Source organism: Anomaloglossus baeobatrachus, chromosome 3 (assembly GCF_048569485.1).
Source record: "Anomaloglossus baeobatrachus isolate aAnoBae1 chromosome 3, aAnoBae1.hap1, whole genome shotgun sequence".
Classification (NCBI taxonomy): domain Eukaryota; kingdom Metazoa; phylum Chordata; class Amphibia; order Anura; family Aromobatidae; genus Anomaloglossus; species Anomaloglossus baeobatrachus.
Genome location: NC_134355.1, coordinates 150511922 through 150532072, shown reverse-complemented (window position 1 = coordinate 150532072; position 20151 = coordinate 150511922). Strand labels below are relative to the sequence as shown.

Here is a 20151-nt window from a genome sequence, read left to right as displayed (position 1 = left end):
TTAATATTTTGTGGAATAACCCTTGTTTGCAATTACAGCTAATAATCGTCTTTTATAAGACCTGATCAGGCCGGCACAGGTCTCTGGAGTTATCTTGGCCCACTCCTCCATGCAGATCTTCTCCAAGTTATCTAGGTTCTTTGGGTGTCTCATGTGGACTTTAATCTTGAGCTCCTTCCACAAGTTTTCAATTGGGTTAAGGTCAGGAGACTGACTAGGCCACTGCAACACCTTGATTTTTTCCCTCTTGAACCAGGCCTTGGTTTTCTTGGCTGTGTGCTTTGGGTCGTTGTCTTGTTGGAAGATGAAATGACGACCCATCTTAAGATCCTTGATGGAGGAGCAGAGGTTCTTGGCCAAAATCTCCAGGTAGGCCGTGCTATCCATCTTCCCATGGATGCGGACCAGATGGCCAGGCCCCTTGGCTGAGAAACAGCCCCACAGCATGATGCTGCCACCACCATGCTTGACTGTAGGGATGGTATTCTTGGGGTCGTATGCAGTGCCATCCAGTCTCCAAACGTCACGTGTGTGGTTGGCACCAAAGATCTCGATCTTGGTCTCATCAGACCAGAGAACCTTGAACCAGTCTGTCTCAGAGTCCTCCAAGTGATCATGAGAAAACTGTAGACGAGCCTTGACATGACGCTTTGAAAGTAAAGGTACCTTACGGGCTCGTCTGGAACGGAGACCATTGCGGTGGAGTACGTTACTTATGGTATTGACTGAAACCAATGTCCCCATTGCCATGAGATCTTCCCGGAGCTCCTTCCTTGTTGTCCTTGGGTTAGCCTTGACTCTTCGGACAAGCCTGGCCTCGGCACGGGAGGAGACTTTCAAAGGCTGTCCAGGCCGTGGAAGGCTAACAGTAGTTCCATAAGCCTTCCACTTCCGGATGATGCTCCCAACAGTGGAGACAGGTAGGCCCAACTCCTTGGAAAGTGTTTTGTACCCCTTGCCAGCCTTGTGACCCTCCACGATCTTGTCTCTGATGGCCTTGGAATGCTCCTTTGTCTTTCCCATGTTGACCAAGTATGAGTGCTGTTCACAAGTTTGGGGAGGGTCTTAATTAGTCAGAAAAGGCTGGAAAAGGAGATAATTAATCAAAACATGTGAAGCTCATTGTTCTTTGTGCCTGAAATACTTCTTAATACTTTAGGGGAACCAAACAGAATTCTGGTGGTTTGAGGGGTTGAATAATAAATGACCCTCTGAATAAACGTTTCACAATTTAAAAAAAAAAATAAAAAAAGAAATAACATTCTTTTTTGCTGCAGTGCATTTCACACTTCCAGGCTGATCTACAGTCCAAATGTCACAATGTCAAGTTAATTCCGAATGTGTAAACCTGCTAAATCTGCAGGGGGTTGAATACTACTTGTAGGCACTGTACTAAAACACCTACTTCCTGGAGATTGTTCTTCACCTGGGTTGATACTGTGAAGGGGTTTTTCGTCAACATGGAAAGGACTCTGATTATCCACCAATGTTGTCTTCCATGGACATCAAGTCCTTTTTGAGCTCCAAGGCTCACCAGTGCTCTCTTTTTTTGATAAATATACTAAGCTGTTGCTTTGGCCAGTCCTAACACTTTTCCAATCTTTCTGATGGATTTCTTTTTTTTTCCCAGCCTAATAATGGTCCGTTTCTCTTCCAATGAGAGCTGCTTTGACAGCATGTTGTGGGTTTACAGGAATAGCTTCCAAATGCAAATTCCACACCTGGAATCAGCTCCAGAACTTTTACCTACTTAATTGATGATTACTTTAATCCATAATCACCCATTAAAGAGCTTTTGTGATAATAGTCCAATTAACTTTGGACACTTGAAAAACAGGCAGCTACAGTGCCTTGCGAAAGTATTCGGCCCCATTGAAATTTTCAACCTTTTCCAACATTTCAGGCTTCAAACATAAAGATAAAAATTGTAATGTTATGGTGAAAAATCAACAACACGTGGGACGTGATTACACTCTAAGGGGTCTCAGAGTTTTGAGGATTGTCAATCACTGACACATACATGGCCTGGTTCTGACCACAAAGAAGACAGTTCTTGTCCAAAAAATACATATAAACTGAACATGGAAGACAAAGTAATTGGCTATAATAACATTTGAAGTTGAGTACTGGGATCTGGTGCCTTGGCATCAATCTAAAACACCTGTCTTGGTCAGAAGCACAGGAGTCACATCATGCCCTCAATATATACAGGTTTTTTGCTATACCTTCAGGCCTTTCATTCAGATGATATGCAATTCAATAAAGAAAAGGAAGGGTCACAGAAGGAGCATCTGGGAATACTAATAGCTGTCTATTGAAAGCAAATTGCTTACTGAAACATTAACATGTATGCAATCATAACTTTATTATTTACTATCTTGCCTGCAATACAATTCTAACGTCTGCCATGTCTTTGTCTTATATATTTATCCCATCATACACCCTCTTTTTAAGATCCTAGTTAGAGATTTGATGTCTTCAAAGGTTTCTCCTAGATTGCAGCCCAATAGACCTTGACAACTAAAGTACTTGCACAGATGGGTGATGTGGTTCACCCAAGTGGTGGATATACTTCACCTTGGTTCCTCAGGTCGCTTTCTTTCTCCACTGAAAGCAAGACAAAAAAACTTCCCCAGGACCTAAGAGGAGGACATGCCCCTCATTCATTACTCACACAGATGGTGATCTTCAACACTCCATGCTTGTAGTCTCTATATAGTTCAGAGGATTCCTTATTGCATTCAATGCACCTGTACAGCGGCTTCACATTTACCCCCATGCCGTCAGAATTCATTCTGTAATGCAAGAAACAAAAACTGTAATTGATTTCAAACTTACTATAGGAAACATTTTGTAATATTTTATTCATCCCAATGTAACCCAGGAAGACATCCATTGCACATACAAGATTAAAGCATATTGATGTCATATAGGAGGTCTCCGCCCTCTAATATTAAGCCTGCTACCCAATATCAGTTCTTGATAGCAATAAAGGCTAAAGCATCACCGATTTAGGTGCCCAGGAGAAAACAGTATACAAAACTAAACAGAGAAACTCCGGCACACTAATGACCCCAAAAAAATGAGTCAAGTCGAGTTAATGCTATGATAATTTTATTAATCAAAAGGTTGGTATTGTTGTATATTGCTGTATAAGGTAGTGTCCAGGGAGGTCAACGTTTCGGCCGGCAGGCCTTCGTCAGACTGGACTTACTTTTAGCTAATATCAGTACACAAGGAGAATAATTTCCAATGATGGGCTGGCTACTGGGTGCTAGACCATAAAACCAAATGGAGGTCCAAAGGATAAACTGTTAGTATGTGTATATCAGGTTACAGAGAAGATTCTCTAGATAGGAATAAATTCTACTAGGTGAATTTCCAAGATTCATTAAGAAATTTTAATGTACCTTGAACATAATCCTTATGTAATATGTCATATCAAGTAGACATGTGGGGTACTGTATATCTATTAATCCCAGGAATAGAGCATGATTCCTGTTGCATAGGGAACCATATACATGCAGTAGTAAAGGATACTGTGTATCTATTGAGCCCAGGAAGTGAATTCCTAATGCATTAGAGATAATATATATGAGGCATATCAGAAAAAAATATATAGAGCACTATATCTATCTGTGATCACAGGTGTGGGAGACCATTGCAGTTGCTCATAAGGCAGGGGTAATATGTGAAGCTTCCTATACCGTGTCAGAGGAACTTAGAGTGTGCCCGCCTGTCTCCTGACGGCCGAAACGTCGACCTCTGTGGACACTACCTTATACAGCAATATACAACAATTTTACCAACCTTTTGATTAATAAAATTATCACAGCATGACATGACTAATTTTTTCGGGGTCATTAGTGTGCCGGAGTTTCTCTGTTTAGTTCAATATCAGTTCTTGAACTGGTGGTGTTGGTTGGTCCATGTATTCTTTGGCCACTTGAGGAAATGTATGGCGATTCGTGATGAGCGGGCACTACCATGCTCGGGTGCACAGTACTCGTAAAGAGCAGTCGGACACTCAGACAGGCACGTCTCATGTATAGAGTATAATGGAAGTCAATGGGGAGCTCAAGCATTTTTCCCAGAAGATTTTCCAAAAAAATGCTCGAGTTCCCCATTGACTTCCATTATACTCAGTAAACTAGTGGAGCCCCGTCAAGCATCAACACTACTGAGCAACCGAGCATGGTAGTGCTCACTCATCAGTAATGGTGATAAAGCCAGCTAAGAAATTGGGTTTAATTTACAAAGAGGCTGCCATGATGTTGTGAGGGTAGCCTGGGCTATAAGTTGTTTGTTTAAATGTAATAAGATTACCTGTGTGTGCAAATAATCCACGTATAGATGTCATTGCATAAATATCTGTGCCTATATAACAACTACAATAGTTTTGCTTTATAACAGTTTGTAGTTCCAAGCTGTATGTTCAATTAAGGGTTAACCAAAAATGATGAAGCCAGAATGAACAATGAACAGGGAAGGCCTTCATAATGATGAGTGAAAGTCTTATCAGTGGTGTCACAAACCACCGGGGGGGTCACTCAGAAATCCCCCGCGCTGGCTACCAGCACGTCACAATCGGGGGGTAACAAGTGGGGGTCACCCCTCCTTTATACCTCCCGACCGACAGACAGAGCACGTGACGCGCTCTCTAGCGCCCCTCTTATAGTCAGGCCAATTATGGAATTGCCCGACAATAAGCAAGGAGGCCGCTATACTACTTATGCCGATTATTGAAGGGTCCCCAGTGAGCGTAGGGTATATATTCCCCCGACCTCCGCGGGCGGAATATATAAAACCTCCCCGGATCTCACTGGCCTCCCCACAATAATCCTTGGCACAACTCGCTGCCACCAACCGCTTCACGGTAACTATTAGCCGAACACACAGACGTGGGATTCAAGATCGAGATAACAGAACAGCCCAAGATTAATTATATAATTTAATCAGCCTAAAGCACACTAGAACTACAATATATACAATAGGGAATCTACAGAATATACATATGTCAGAGTACAGTTACAGATAAAGCATGGTTTACAAACAGGTATGCAATTCAATCAGTTACCTTGTGCGTCTGGCCACAGGGGGGCGCTGTAGACCAGGTTTCTAGGAACTCCCACAGATGTTTCCTGCACGTGACCCCCAGCGAAAGAACACTGGAAAATGGCCGAAGTAGGGTTATCAACCTGGGCAAATCCAGGTCCCCTCCTACCTTAGTGACCTCAGAGGGAGCACTGCTCCACCCCTGGCTGGAGTTATGGACAAAATCCACAACATGGAATATGGCCATAACTTGGCCTGGGAGCGTCGTAGGCGGACGCCAATGCTCTCATTGTGACAGTTATGAATTTAGCTACAGAATGAGAGGACTCATGACTTGTCTACTAGTTCCCCATTGGCTGATATCACGCCTGGGGTATTTCCCAAGCTCCCGCTCCCATAAAAAGGGTGTGCCAGCATCGTCCGCATGCGGAGACACCATTTTTATGGTTGCCATATTTATCGGAAATATGGCTTGCGAGATATGGACCATTTTTTACTGGAGTCGTTCTGTCTGGATACTTCCAAGCTTGCTAATTAGATAGCAGCTCCTACCACAGGGTCACGGCAGGGAGTCATCCTGTGTCCATTGTTCCCACATCACCTAATTTCCATATCATAGGAGATGGCCATGGGATGTGACACCTTCACACATGCTGGACATTGAGGACAAGAAGGGAGGGGGGCACTGCCAGGGAGTGATGAGCGATTATGACTGGAAGTCATAATTCATCTTCATATCCCGGGATTTGCCTCACACCTCCCCCCTTTTGAGGGCGCTAGGGGGCAGCACACTCCGGTGTTCCCCCGTGCGCCCGTCCGCGACCTCTCCTTGTCGGGACAGCCCGTCTGCGTTACCGTGGTCACGGCCCCTTTTGTGGCGAATGGTGAAGTTGTATTGCTGGAGCGCAAGGCTCCATCGCAACAATCGCCCATTCGTCCCAGAGACGGTGTGCAACCAGCTGAGGGGATTGTGGTCCGTCTCCACGATGAAGTGGCGCCCGTATAGATAGGGTTGCAGACGCTGCAGGGCCCACACTATGGCCAGGCACTCCTTCTCCATCGTGGAATAGGCCACTTCCCTTGGTAACAGCTTCCTGCTCAGGTACAAGACTGGGTGCTCTTGGCTCGCAGAGTCCACCTGGCTGAGCACCGCACCGAGGCCGAAGTCACTGGCGTCGGTCTGTACTACAAACGGCCGCGTGAAGTCGGCTGCCTGTAGCACGGGCGGGCTGGACAGGGCGTCCTTTAGGGCCTGGAAGGCTGTCTCGCAGTCCATTGTCCAATCGACTGCAGAGGGCAGCTTCTTCTTGGTGAGGTCCGTCAAGGGCTTTGCCAGGCTACTATAGCGTGGAACAAACCTCCTATAGTACCCGGCGGTCCCCAAGAAGGACATCACCTGCTTCTTGGTCCTGGGGGTGGGCCAGGATGCGATGGCCTCCACCTTCTCAGGCTCGGGCTTCAGTGTTCTCCCGCCTACCCGGTGACCGAGGTACTGGACCTCGCTCATGGCCAGCTGACACTTTCCCAGCTTGATGGTCAAACCTGCCCGGTGGATCCGCCTGAGCACCTGTGCTAGATGCTCTAGGTGGTCCTCCCAGGTGGGACTGAAGACGGCAATGTCATCCAGGTACGCGGCCGCGTACCCTTCAAGTCCCTTGAGCAGGGTGTTGACCATCCGCTGGAAAGTGGCAGGGGCATTCCTCATCCCGAATGGCATCACCGTGGACTCGTATAGTCCAAATGGGGTAATAAAGGCAGAGCGTTCCCTGGCCTTGCGAGTCAGGGGGATCTGCCAATATCCCCGGCTCAGGTCCATGATGGTCAGGTACTGAGCCCCGGCCAACTGATCGAGCAGGTCATCGATGCGTGGCATTGGGTACGCATCGGCGACCGTGACAGCATTGAGCCCCCTGTAGTCCACGCAGAACCGAGTGGTTCGGTCCTTCTTAGGGACGAGGACTACAGGCGAGGCCCAAGCGCTGTTGGATGCCTGGATCACCCCCAGCTTCAGCATCTCGTCAATCTCCTGGCGCATGTGTTGCTGCACCTCCAGGGAGACCCGATATGCTGAACGCCGGATCGGGGGATGATCCCCAGTGTCCACGTGATGGACAGCCAAGTTAGTCCTTCCGGGCTGGTTGGTAAACAACCCCCGGAAGGGGTGTAGGGTGGCCCACAGCTGGGACCGTTGGTCCTCCAAGAGCTGGTGGCCAACCTCCACATTCTCAATGGATCCGCCTGCCCTAACCTGGGCTAGCATATCCAAGAGGGTTTCCGCTTCTCCCTCCTCGGGCAGGTTGCACACGGGGAGCGCACATGCCTCCCGCTCATGATGTGCCTTCATCATGTTCACATGGAAGGGCTTCCGCCTTCCACGGGCAGGGTCCAGGGTGACCAGGTACGTCACAGGGTTGAGCTGCTGGTACACGAGGTATGGGCCTTCCCAGGCTGCCTGAAGCTTGTCCTGTGGTACGGGGACCAGTACCCACACCTTTTGACCCACTTGGTAGGTCCTCTCACAAGCGTTCTGGTCGTACCAACGCTTCTGATCGGCCTGGGCTTGAGCCATATTGTCGTGTACCAGTTGCGTCAAGGCCTGCATTTTGTCCCGGAAGCGCATGACATACTCGATAACCGACACTCCAGGGGTGGCCAAATCCCCTTCCCAAGCCTCTTTCACCAGAGCCAGGGGGCCCCGCACACGTCGCCCGTACAGGAGCTCAAACGGTGAGAATCCTGTTGAGGCCTGTGGAACCTCCCGGTAAGCAAATAACAGGTGTGGGAGATACCGCTCCCAGTCACGCCCATGGGAGTCGACCAACATCTTAAGCATCTGCTTTAAGGTGCCATTAAACCGCTCGCACAGGCCATTAGTCTGTGGATGGTACGGGCTGGCCACCAGATGTCGCACCTGGACTTGCTTACAGAGGGCCTCCATCAGCTGGGACATGAATTGGGTCCCCCGGTCAGTGAGCATTTCCTGGGGAAAACCCACTCGGGAGAAAATCTCCAGCAATGCGGTGGCCACCTTGTCAGCCCGAATGGACGACAAGGCCACTGCTTCTGGGTACCGGGTGGCATAGTCCACTACCGTCAGTATGAAGCGTTTCCCGGAGCTGCTGGGGATGGCCAGCGGGCCGACCAGATCCACAGCCACCCTCCTGAAAGGCTCATCGATGATGGGCAGAGATACCAGTGGGGCTTTGGGGCGTGGCCCCGCCTTCCCCACTCTCTGACAGGTTTCACACGAACGGCAGTAGGCAGCCACATCGGCCCCCATTTTTGGCCAGTAGAAATGCTGGTTTAACCTGGCCTTGGTCTTAGCGATCCCTAGGTGTCCGGCCATCGGAATCTCATGTGCGATCCGCAACAACTCCGTCCGGAACGGATAGGGTACCACCAACTGTCGGTCCCTGGGCCACGCCTCCGGTGAACCCTGCTGGACCGTGGCCCGGTACAGCCGTCCTTGGTCCCAGACCACTCGCTCCGGGTCCGAGTCCGAGGGAGGCTGTGCCGCCTGCTCCTTAAGAGCTTTCAGGCTGTCGTCAGCTTCTAACGCTGCCTGAAACCCCTGACTAGATGTGGCCAGAATCGACGAGACTGTCACATCTTCGGTCAGTACCCCGGGACCTGTGTCCTGGCCTCCACCTGACTCGGCTGCCACTGGGTCAGAAGGGGAAGAGCTATCGGACCTCTGGGAGGCCCCTTGGCTTCCAGCACTCCCACTGCGGGTGACAGCGGCCACAGCCGCTGCGACCGTGGGTCGTGCCTGCTCCTCCTCCGTTCCTGACCAAGTCGCCGGTTCAGGCAGACCGACCTGGCTTCCTGACACCCCGGTTGTGGGGGAACCATGCACCGAGATCTTACCTGGGAGCACTTCCGCTCCTGGACCGGCCCCAATCTCACCTGCCTGTTCCCCTCCTGCAGCAACAGAACCCCGCTGTGAAATCTCTGGGGACCCCACATTTGCTGTGGTAGCCCCCACCCCACACACTGGTCCTCCCCCTGCAGCACCCTGCTCTCTGCTTATCCCTGCAGAGGGCAGCAGATCCCAGCTCACAGGCTGATTACTTGTAGAGGCATTGTCACACCTTTCTCTGACCCCCTCCCCTGTCACAGCTGCAGCTGTGTGTGTGTCTATGGTGTCTGTGCAAGCAGAAATATCAGAGTTCACTCCCCCCTCTCTCACATCATTCATAGATAACACATTAACATTGTCAGGAGTCATGTCCGTACTGGCTGAAGGTTCAGCCCTTGGTGGGGGCCCAAACTGGGAGGTTATCTGCCCCAAATCTGTCCCAAGTAGCACGTTTGCGGGGATCCGATCAGTTACCCCCACCTCTCTCACCCCTCGCCCTGCGCCCCAGTCCACATAAATGCCAGCAACAGGCAGCGCCGGGTCAATGCCTCCAATCCCGGAGACAGCGAGGGTTTTTCCAGGGATCAAGTCTTGGGGGGACACCATCTCAGGCCGCACCAGAGTCACCTCCGAGGCGCTGTCTCGCAGTCCTATGGTCACAGACCGGCCGACGGTGACAGGTTGGAAGCTGTCCAGGGACCTACCACCACCCCCACCCACACAATACACCTTGGGCGGCCCTTGGGACGGGGACGGAGCCGGGGCCTTGGGACGCTGAGGGCACATGGCCTTGAAGTGTCCAGGTAGGTTGCACTGGTGGCACCGTCTTGGCTCTGCCACGGGCCTGGAGAGGGGAGTTGAGGGGGACACCCCCTGCAGTCTAGGGGCAGGTGGGGCAGTCGCAGAGTTCATCTTACCCCCTCTCCAGGTGCTGCTGGTGGCCGCTCTCCGGGCCTCAGGAGCCCGATTGTTGGTGTAGTCATCGGCCAGGGCAGCTGTAGCCGTGGACCCCTTTGGCTTCTGGTCTCGGATGAACTGGCGGAGATCCTCAGGGCAGTTCCACAAGAGTTGCTCCGTGATGAACAAGTCCAGGATCTCCGGTCCGGTGGAAAGCTGCAGGCCTTGGGTCCAGTGGTCGGCAGCTCGGGCAAGTGCCCGCCGGTGGTCAGCCCAGGAGTCCTTTGGTCCCTTTTGCAGGGTCCGGAACTTCTTGCGGTAGGACTCTGGAGTGAGGTTGTACTGTTGGATCAGGGCCCGCTTGATGGTGTCGTAGCCCTGATCTGCCTCAGCAGGCAAGTCCCCAAGGATATCCAGGGCCTTACCCCTTAGACGGGGGGTCAGGTATTTGGCCCACTGATCCTTGTCCAGATGGTGCTGCAAGCAAGTCCGTTCAAAAGCAGTCAGGAAAGAGTCCAAGTCTCCATCCTTCTCCAGCACTGGGAAGTCCTCAACACGGACCTTTGGAAGTTTGGTGTTTTGAAGGTCACATGTGGCTGATGAGGGCCGGAGCTGAGCTAGCTGCAGCTGGTAGTCACGGTCTGCCTGTCGCTCTCGCTCTTCACGCGCTGCCTGCCGCTCCGCAGCCTCACGCGCTGCTTGCCGCTCCGCAGCCTCAGCGTCACGCGCTGCCTGTCGCCCACGCTCGGCCATGAGTATCTCGTAGGTATCCCGGTCTCCAGCCATAAGCCTGGCCAAGGCAGCTTGAAGGAGGGCCTCTGCACCTCTCAGGCCGGAGGGATTGGCAAGTGGTGATCTGCGGCACGCTGCAGAGCCAGGTGATTCACTGTCCATTTCAGAGCGGAGGGCTGGCATCTGGCTCGTTGAGGACCCTTGGGCGAGCTCCTCCTCATTTTGTCCAGCAGTGCCAGGTTGTGCAATGTCCTCTGCAGAGCTGTTCTCTGGAGAACGGTTTTCTGGCGTCGAGCTCCTGGAGGACTCGTGGGCAACCTCCTCATTACTGTCCACAGCACCGTCCTCCCTCTCTTCGGCTCCTGCTTTAGCATTGGCCAGTTGCCTAGCTCTGCTCCTGGTGCCATCAGCCATTCTTGCAGACTCTTGGTCACTGACACAGAACTGACACCTGATGCCTCCACACACCTTACAGTATCTGCACTCTGACACTCTAGTGTTGAGCTAGTCTGAAGACCCCAGCAGCCACAGCTGCTGCAGGCAGTCTTTAGTGTCTGGGAGTATGGGTCTCACACTCACACACACTATTATCTCGATCCCACCGCTATGCCACCAATATGTCACGAACCACCGGGGGGGGTCACTCAGAAATCCCCCGCGCTGGCTACCAGCACGTCACAATCGGGGGGTAACAAGTGGGGGTCACCCCTCCTTTATACCTCCCGACCGACAGACAGAGCACGTGACGCGCTCTCTAGCGCCCCTCTTATAGTCAGGCCAATTATGGAATTGCCCGACAATAAGCAAGGAGGCCGCTATACTACTTATGCCGATTATTGAAGGGTCCCCAGTGAGCGTAGGGTATATATTCCCCCGACCTCCGCGGGCGGAATATATAAAACCTCCCCGGATCTCACTGGCCTCCCCACAATAATCCTTGGCACAACTCGCTGCCACCAACCGCTTCACGGTAACTATTAGCCGAACACACAGACGTGGGATTCAAGATCGAGATAACAGAACAGCCCAAGATTAATTATATAATTTAATCAGCCTAAAGCACACTAGAACTACAATATATACAATAGGGAATCTACAGAATATACATATGTCAGAGTACAGTTACAGATAAAGCATGGTTTACAAACAGGTATGCAATTCAATCAGTTACCTTGTGCGTCTGGCCACAGGGGGGCGCTGTAGACCAGGTTTCTAGGAACTCCCACAGATGTTTCCTGCACGTGACCCCCAGCGAAAGAACACTGGAAAATGGCCGAAGTAGGGTTATCAACCTGGGCAAATCCAGGTCCCCTCCTACCTTAGTGACCTCAGAGGGAGCACTGCTCCACCCCTGGCTGGAGTTATGGACAAAATCCACAACATGGAATATGGCCATAACTTGGCCTGGGAGCGTCGTAGGCGGACGCCAATGCTCTCATTGTGACAGTTATGAATTTAGCTACAGAATGAGAGGACTCATGACTTGTCTACTAGTTCCCCATTGGCTGATATCACGCCTGGGGTATTTCCCAAGCTCCCGCTCCCATAAAAAGGGTGTGCCAGCATCGTCCGCATGCGGAGACACCATTTTTATGGTTGCCATATTTATCGGAAATATGGCTTGCGAGATATGGACCATTTTTTACTGGAGTCGTTCTGTCTGGATACTTCCAAGCTTGCTAATTAGATAGCAGCTCCTACCACAGGGTCACGGCAGGGAGTCATCCTGTGTCCATTGTTCCCACATCACCTAATTTCCATATCATAGGAGATGGCCATGGGATGTGACACCTTCACAGATGCTGGACATTGAGGACAAGAAGGGAGGGGGGCACTGCCAGGGAGTGATGAGCGATTATGACTGGAAGTCATAATTCATCTTCATATCCCGGGATTTGCCTCACAAGTGGTTTCACACAAAGAAGGAATGTGTTATCTGTGGGATGAAATGTGTGTTCCTATGTTCCTACGCACCTCCCTATACGGCTTCGATGTATGAGAAAAGACAGATTTTGATACTTTGTACATGTCTGAAGGTTGAAATGTTATACTAATATCTGAGCTATTCATTACACGGGTCAGTCGCCTATACTAAATCAATGAGTGAACACAGTCTCTCTAGTCATTGTTTTTGAGTCATTTATTATATCTAAACTAAGAAAATAGTGTGCACACACTTAGAATTAGAAGTATGGGGGAGGTGCTAGTGTAAGAGGATCAAAAATCCCTAAAAAATCATATATAAATATAACACTGCACTCTCAATGGGCAAGAATGAATAAAGATATAACTCTTTTTCTCAATGCTAATAGATTTTTAATACAGAAGGCAAGATAGCAACAATTGAAACACATGTGACACTTGCGAAGAAAATTTTGCGACAATAACGTTTCGGTCCTCCAGGACCTTGATCACATTAGTCGCTAAATTACTATGGAAAAAAAGTGTTTTTTTGGGGGTTCCTTTAATAATTAACAGACAGTAGCCTCCTTACTCATAGGCATATGTATAAAGACGTTTGTCCAGAAATCCAAAAAAATGGCAAAAACACTTTTCTTCATAGTAATTTAGCGAATAATGTGATCAAGGTCATGGAGGACCGAAACGTTATTGTCGCAAAATTGTCGCAAGTGTCACATGTCTTTCAATTGTTGCTATCTTGCCTTCTGTATTAAAAATCTATTAGCATTGAGAAAAAGAGTTATATCTTTAATCATCCTTGCCCATTGAGAGTGCAGTGTTATATATATATATCATTTATTATATCTGCGCAGATAGCTAATTTGGCCCATGCCTCTGGACCTGCCCTGAACAAAGACTCCATTAGCAGTCTTAACTAATATTTCTCCCTTGACAATGTTACAACCAGATTAGGAACTGAAATAATGACGGGACTCATCTTAAAAAAAAAAAAATGTCTTATTAATCACGGTTTTGAATCTAAAAACTGTTTTAAATCAACTCTGATGAAACAGGACAATTTTTTTTCCCTGAGTTGAATGCTCCATCTTACTTACATAAAAAGGTTTGAGCTGGGGCGACACGACGAGTTTGGCCAAAACATCAGTCATGAGGAATCCGATCGCTGATTACAACATGATACAAGTGGAAGATGGTCACATACACTATCTATAAAGACACATATGCATGTTTTTCTCACTATCTGACATGAAATCAGAATAAACCTTTCCCGATTTAGGTCAATTAGGAATCAAAATTATTTATATTTGCCAAATACCAGAATAATGAAAGAGAGAATGTTTTAAGGCATTTTTATTACTTTCTGCAAAGTTAAAGGTTTACATACATTTCATTAGTATTTGGTACAAATGCCCTTAAACTGTATGACCTGGGTCACACATTTTGGATCTCCTTCCACAAGTGTCTCACAATAGTTGGTGGTAATTTGGGCCCATTTATCCTGACAGAACTGGTGTAACTGAGCCATGTTTGAAGGTCTCCTTCCTCGCACCTGCCTTTTCAGCTTTTCTCATAAAATTTCAATACGATTGAGATCAGGGTTTTGTGATGGCCACTCCAAAACATTGACTTTGTTATCCTTAAGCCACATTGTAACCAGTTTGGCAGTGTGCTTCAAGTCATTGTCCATTTGGAAAATCCATTTCCGCCCAAGCTTTAAGTTCCTGGCTGATGTCTTCAGATGTTCAGTATTGCCACATAATCTTCCTTCCTCATGATGCCATATATTTTGTGAAGTGCACCAGTTCCTTCTGCAGGAAAACAACCCCACAACATATTGCTCCAACCCCCCATGTTTCACTGTTGGGATGGTGTTCTTAGACTTCAAAGCTTTTCCCTTTTTCCTACAAAACGTAACAATGGTCATTGTGGCCAAATAGTTACATTTTAGTTGTCTAAGGCTGGTTTCACATCAGCGGTATTTTGCCGCACTGCCGGATCTGGCACAAATGCAGTACAGTTCAATACAGTTCACTGGTATCGCGGCAAGCTCTCATAACAATCTGTCACATGACCGCATGTGACCCGAGCTTTCCGCGATTCCTGTGAATTGTATTGAATTGTACTGCATTTGTGCTGGTCCTGGCAGTGCAGCAGAATAACGCTGATGTGAAACCAGCCTTAGACCACTGGACATGTCTCCAAAAATTAAGGTCTTTGTTCCTGTGTGTATTTTCATACATTAATCTGACTTTTTTGTGTTTCTTGAGTAGTAGTGGCTTCTTCCTGGCAGAGTAGCCTTTCAGCCCATGTTGATACAGTACTCGTTGTGGATAATGGGACAATTTTACCAGCTTCTTCCAGCATCTTCACAAGGTCTTTTGCTTGTGTTCTTGGATTGATATGCACATGTCTGACCAAAGCACGTTCATGTCTGGTACACAGAACCCATAACCTTCCTGAGTGGTATGAGGGCTGGACATTCCCATCTTATTCCCATCTCTTCCAACAAGCCTACAACCTGCAATAGCCCTCAGTCCAGTAGACCACTGCGCAACCAGCTCTGTCCTCACCTATCGTACCATCACCCATTCCCTGTAGACTGTGAGCCCTCGCGGGCAGGGTCCTCTCTCCTCCTGTACCAGTCTGTTATGTACTGTTAATGATTGTTGTACGTATACCCTTTCACTTGTAAAGCGCCATGGAATAAATGGCGCTATAATAATAAATAATAATAATAATAATAATAATAATCTTATTTGTACTTGCGTATAATTGTTTGCACACATGGACAAGGCACCTTTAGGTATCTGGAAATTACATCCAAGGATGAACCAGACTTGTGCAAGTCCATAATTCTCTTTCTGAGATCTTAGCTGATTTCTTTTGACTTTCCCATGATGCTACACAAAGAAGCAGTGTGTTTCAGGTGTGCATTAAAATACATCCAGAGGTGTGTCTCTAATAAACTCAGATGTTTCCAATAAACCTATCAGAAGCTTACAATGACATGACATCATTATATGGGCTGTCCCATATTCTTTAAAGGCATAGCACTCTTAGTGTATGTAAACTTTTGACTTTGCAGAAAGTAATAAAATGCCTTAAAACATTCTCGCTCTCATTATTCTGGCATTTGGCAAATGTAAATAATTTTGGTTCCTAATTGACTGAAAACGGGAAAGGTTTATTGTGATTTCATATCAGATAATGAGAAAAACCTGCAGATGTGTCTTTTTAGTGTATGTAAATTTCTGGTTTGAACTGTAGCAGAGGCGTGCAATGATCTTTGGCCGCGTGGGCTGTGTAATGGCTAAAGTCACTGTGTAGTCCCAAAATTAGCACACACCAGCCTAAGCGCCCCTTTAATCGGAGCTTGGGAAAACAGATTATCAGCCCCATCTGGTAGAACACTTATACAACAAGGACAAGAAGTCACTAGTTACAATTTAGTAAATGTGCTGGATCAGTATTGCACTTCTGTACGTTTGTAGTTTAACGAAGTTGGTTTTCTCGGTGCAGAGAGATGAGGAATATTGTACATCAAAGGTCATTTTCTTCCAATTCATTTTTAAACAGGTTTTCCAGTGTTAAAAAAGTAATCCACAAAGCACAAAGTCACGTAACATAACAAAATCAGAGGGCACTCGCCCTCTCTGTCACTGCTCCTGTCTCTGTGACCTGGCTGCAGCGGTGACGTTACGTCGGCATTACACATCACCGCTGCAGCCAATCACTTACCTCAGGAGTTCTGCTCATGTGAACAGCACAAGCTGCTGAGTTTGGCTATTGTCAGCAATGGTGGTGTGAGCTAGTTTCCACTAGTTTTCTTTTAAAGGGAACCATCATCCCTCCATAGCTGTCTATATCGGCATGTTGGTGATCACAAGCTGACTAAAATGATATGTTGATATCTGAGATCCATGTTTTACTAAATATGTAAATGAGCTATTAGATTTATGAGCTGGACACAGATCTGTATGAGAATCTGCCTCCAGAGCCCAGATGCCCTTTAACACTAGAAGCCCCAGGAATTTCGAACTCCATAGGGTTCCAATGGTAAAAATTTCAAATGACCCCTCTCTGGGACTTCTAGTGTTAAAAAAAAAACAAAAAAAAACAAACAAACAAAGCAAAAACTGATCAGATCTGATGAAAACTGATAGACTATGATGCAACTTCGCACCAACTAAAGACAAGTAGGATCTGTCATTATCAATCCATCCAGATGGCGTTACTATCAGGTAAGACCAGGCAGGAGCCCATAGCCTTTATTGTTAGCAGTCAGAAAGCTATATATGGCATTATAATGGGGGGGGGAAATCATACAATTAACTAGTATACGGACTGGTCAGTCATGTTACACAAAAAAAACACCCTACAGAAAACCACCAGAAAAAAAAACCCCCACAAAGTTTGAGGCCAAGTTCCACACCGAAAATCCACTCCAATGTACGATATAATTTACATAAATGGCGTTTTTAAATACTCTGCAGCAACAAACAAAAAATTGAGTAAGAAAGGGGGAGTAAAAGGGGTAGCGGGAAAAGGGAAAATCATACAGCAAAGAAGAGAGACTAGCGGCGTAGAGGGGTCACATCTGAGGTACAGGGGGGACACACCAAAAAGGGGACACACCTGCAGCACAGAGGGGCCACCTGCAACAAAGAGGGGGCACACCAAAGAGGGGATACACCTTCGGCACAGAGGGAGGACGCCTAAGGCACAGGGGGGGGGGGGACACCAAAGAGGGGATACACCTTCGGCACAGAGGGGGCACAGAAGAGGGACACCTGCGGTACAGAGGGCGGGGGGGCGGGGACACCTGCGGTACAGAGGGGGGGGGGGGGGACACCTGCGGTACAGAGGGCGGGGACACCTGCGGTACAGAGGGGGGGGGGACACCTGCGGTACAGAGGGGGGGGGGGGGACACCTGCGGTACAGAGGGGGGGGCGGGGACACCTGTGGTACAGAGGGGGGGACACCTGCAGTACAGAGGGCGGGGGGGCAGGGACACCTGCGGTACAGAGGGCGGGGGGGCGGGGACACCTGCGGTACAGAGGGGGGGGGGACACCTGTGGTACAGAGGGGGGGGGCGGGGACACCTGTGGTACAGAGGGGGGGGCGGGGACACCTGTGGTACAGAGGGGGGGACACCTGCAGTACAGAGGGCGGGGGGGCGGGGACACCTGCGGTACAGAGGGCGGGGGGGGCGAGGACACCTGCGGCACAGAGGGCGGGGACACACCTGCGGCATAGAGGGTGGGGAAACACCTGCGGCACAGAGGAGGGGGGCACCTGCGGCACAGAGGAGGGGGACGGGGGACACCTGTGGCACAGAGGGGAGGGGGGGGGGGGACACCTGCGGCACAGAGGGGAGAGAGGGGGGGGGACACCTGCGGCACAGAGAGAGGGGGGACACCTGCGGCACAGAGAGAGGGGGGGGGAACACCTGCGGCACAGAGGGAGGGGGGGGAACACCTGCGGCACAGAGGGGGGGGGGGGAGACACATGCGGCAGAGGGGGGGACACATGCGGCACAGAGGGGGGGGACACATGCGGCACAGAGGGGGGGGGACACATGCGGCACAGAGGGGGGGGACACATGCGGCACAGAGGGGGGGGACACATGCGGCACAGAGGGGGGGGACACATGCGGCACAGAGGGGGGGGGGACACATGCGGCACAGAGGGGGGGGGGACACATGCGGCACAGAGGGGGGGGGACACATGCGGCACAGAGGGGGGGGGACACATGCGGCACAGAGGGGGGGGGACACATGCGGCACAGAGGGGGGGGGGACACATGCGGCACAGAGGGGGGGGGACACATGCGGCACAGAGGGGGGGGGACACATGCGGCACAGAGGGGGGGGACACATGCGGCACAGAGGGGGGGGACACATGCGGCACAGAGGGGGGGGACACATGCGGCACAGAGGGGGGGGACACATGCGGCACAGAGGGGGGGGGACACATGCGGCACAGAGGGGGGGGGCACATGCGGCACAGAGGGGGGGGACACATGCGGCACAGAGGGGGGGGACACATGCGGCACAGAGGGGGGGGGACACATGCGGCACAGAGGGGGGGGGGACACCTGCGGCACAGAGGGGGGGGGGACACCTGCGGCACAGAGGGGGGGGGGGACACCTGCGGCACAGAGGGGGGGGGGGGACACCTGCGGCAAAGAGGGGGGGGGACACCTGCTGCACAGAGGGGGGGGGGACACCTGCTGCACAGAGGGGGGGGGGGGACACCTGCTGCACAGAGGGGGGGGGGGGACACCTGCTGCACAGAGGGGGGGGGGGACACCTGCGGCACAGAGGGGGGGGGGGACACCTGCGGCACAGAGGGGGGGGGGGACACCTGCGGCACAGAGGGGGGGGGGGACACCTGCGGCACAGAGGGGGGGGGGGGGACACCTGCGGCACAGAGGGGGGGGGGACACCTGCGGCACAGAGGGGGGGGGACACCTGCGGCACAGAGGGGGGGGGGGGGGACACCTGCGGCACAGAGGGGGGGGGGGGACACCTGCGGCACAGAGGGGGGGGGGACACCTGCGGCACAGAGGGGGGGGGGACACCTGCGGCACAGAGGGGGGGGGGGGGATACCTGCGGCAAATGGCTCCAGCTCTGCTCACACACAGCAATCACTGACCACCAGGACAATCAGTTTTTTTCCATGGACCGTTCCTAGTAGCTAAGCCTTTACCCGTTTAAGGCCTCTTTCACACGTTCGTGAAAAACCACACACGTTTTTCATGGACGTGTCAGAGGTGTGTTTTGCCCTCCGTGAGCCGTGTTTATGGGTTACGTGTGTTTCTACTGTACCCGTGTTGGGCTACGGAACTTTCTACTCACCTGTTGCTGTCCGTGGTGCTGATCTTCGGCCCTGTCGACTCCCCGCTGCTGCAGCTTTCGGCCGCAGTGAAGTGAATATTCAATGAGCATAATGAGCGGCGGTCAGAAGCAAGTGACAGCAGCGGCAGAGACAGGAGGGCTGGAGAAGGTGAGTAAAGGTTTGGTTTGTTTTCTCACAGACATGTCTTTTCTCCGATGCGTGTCACACAGAACACATCCGTGTGTGTTACGTGCGACACCCGTGATGCCGGAGAGAAAACGGACATTGTGTGAGAAACACACGGACACATGTATGTAAGGAACGGACACACGTTCTGTGCGCAAATACTTACGTGTGTCCAAAACCATAAAACTGCCAAACACATACCGGAGGCACGAACGTGTGGAAGAGGCTAACACATGCCAGTTCTGCCACACTGGGGAGAGGCTAGCCAGCAGCGGATTTTTCCCTGGCACACGTGTGGCATCCATGCATTACAGGAACTATCACTATTTCCAGGAAATGATCAGCTGACTGCAACGTTTGCCTTAATTAGTGGTTATAAGCTGATACCAGGACAACCCTGTCATTAAAGGGATTGCCTGTAATGAAACAGCACCTTTAAGGGTTGCCCTTTACATAGTCCCACTATAAAGAGCCCCTTTAAATTCCCCAGTCACTGATAATCAGTTAAATCCATTACCTGTAACACTAAACCCGAATGCTCTGTGACTGCGGCGCAGAATCCCAGTATATAAGCCCTTCCCTCTGTCAGCCTCCTGTTATACAAAAGTTACCCTGCAAGAGTGGTCGGGACGGGCAGAGGGACGGTGGAGGGGCAGT

At 50.4% G+C, this 20151-nt stretch overlaps 1 protein-coding gene across 1 annotated transcript in view; it reads right to left on the bottom strand.

Annotated features, from left to right (window-relative positions):
- ARV1 (ARV1 fatty acid homeostasis modulator) overlaps window positions 1-20151 on the bottom strand; it is a 32085-nt gene that overhangs the window by 11800 nt on the left and 134 nt on the right. The window contains exon 2 of the mRNA XM_075341455.1: window positions 2671-2795. Within this exon, the coding sequence (XP_075197570.1) occupies window positions 2671-2794 (124 nt within the window). The 5' untranslated portion in view covers window position 2795. The remainder of the gene's footprint in view (window positions 1-2670; window positions 2796-20151) is intronic.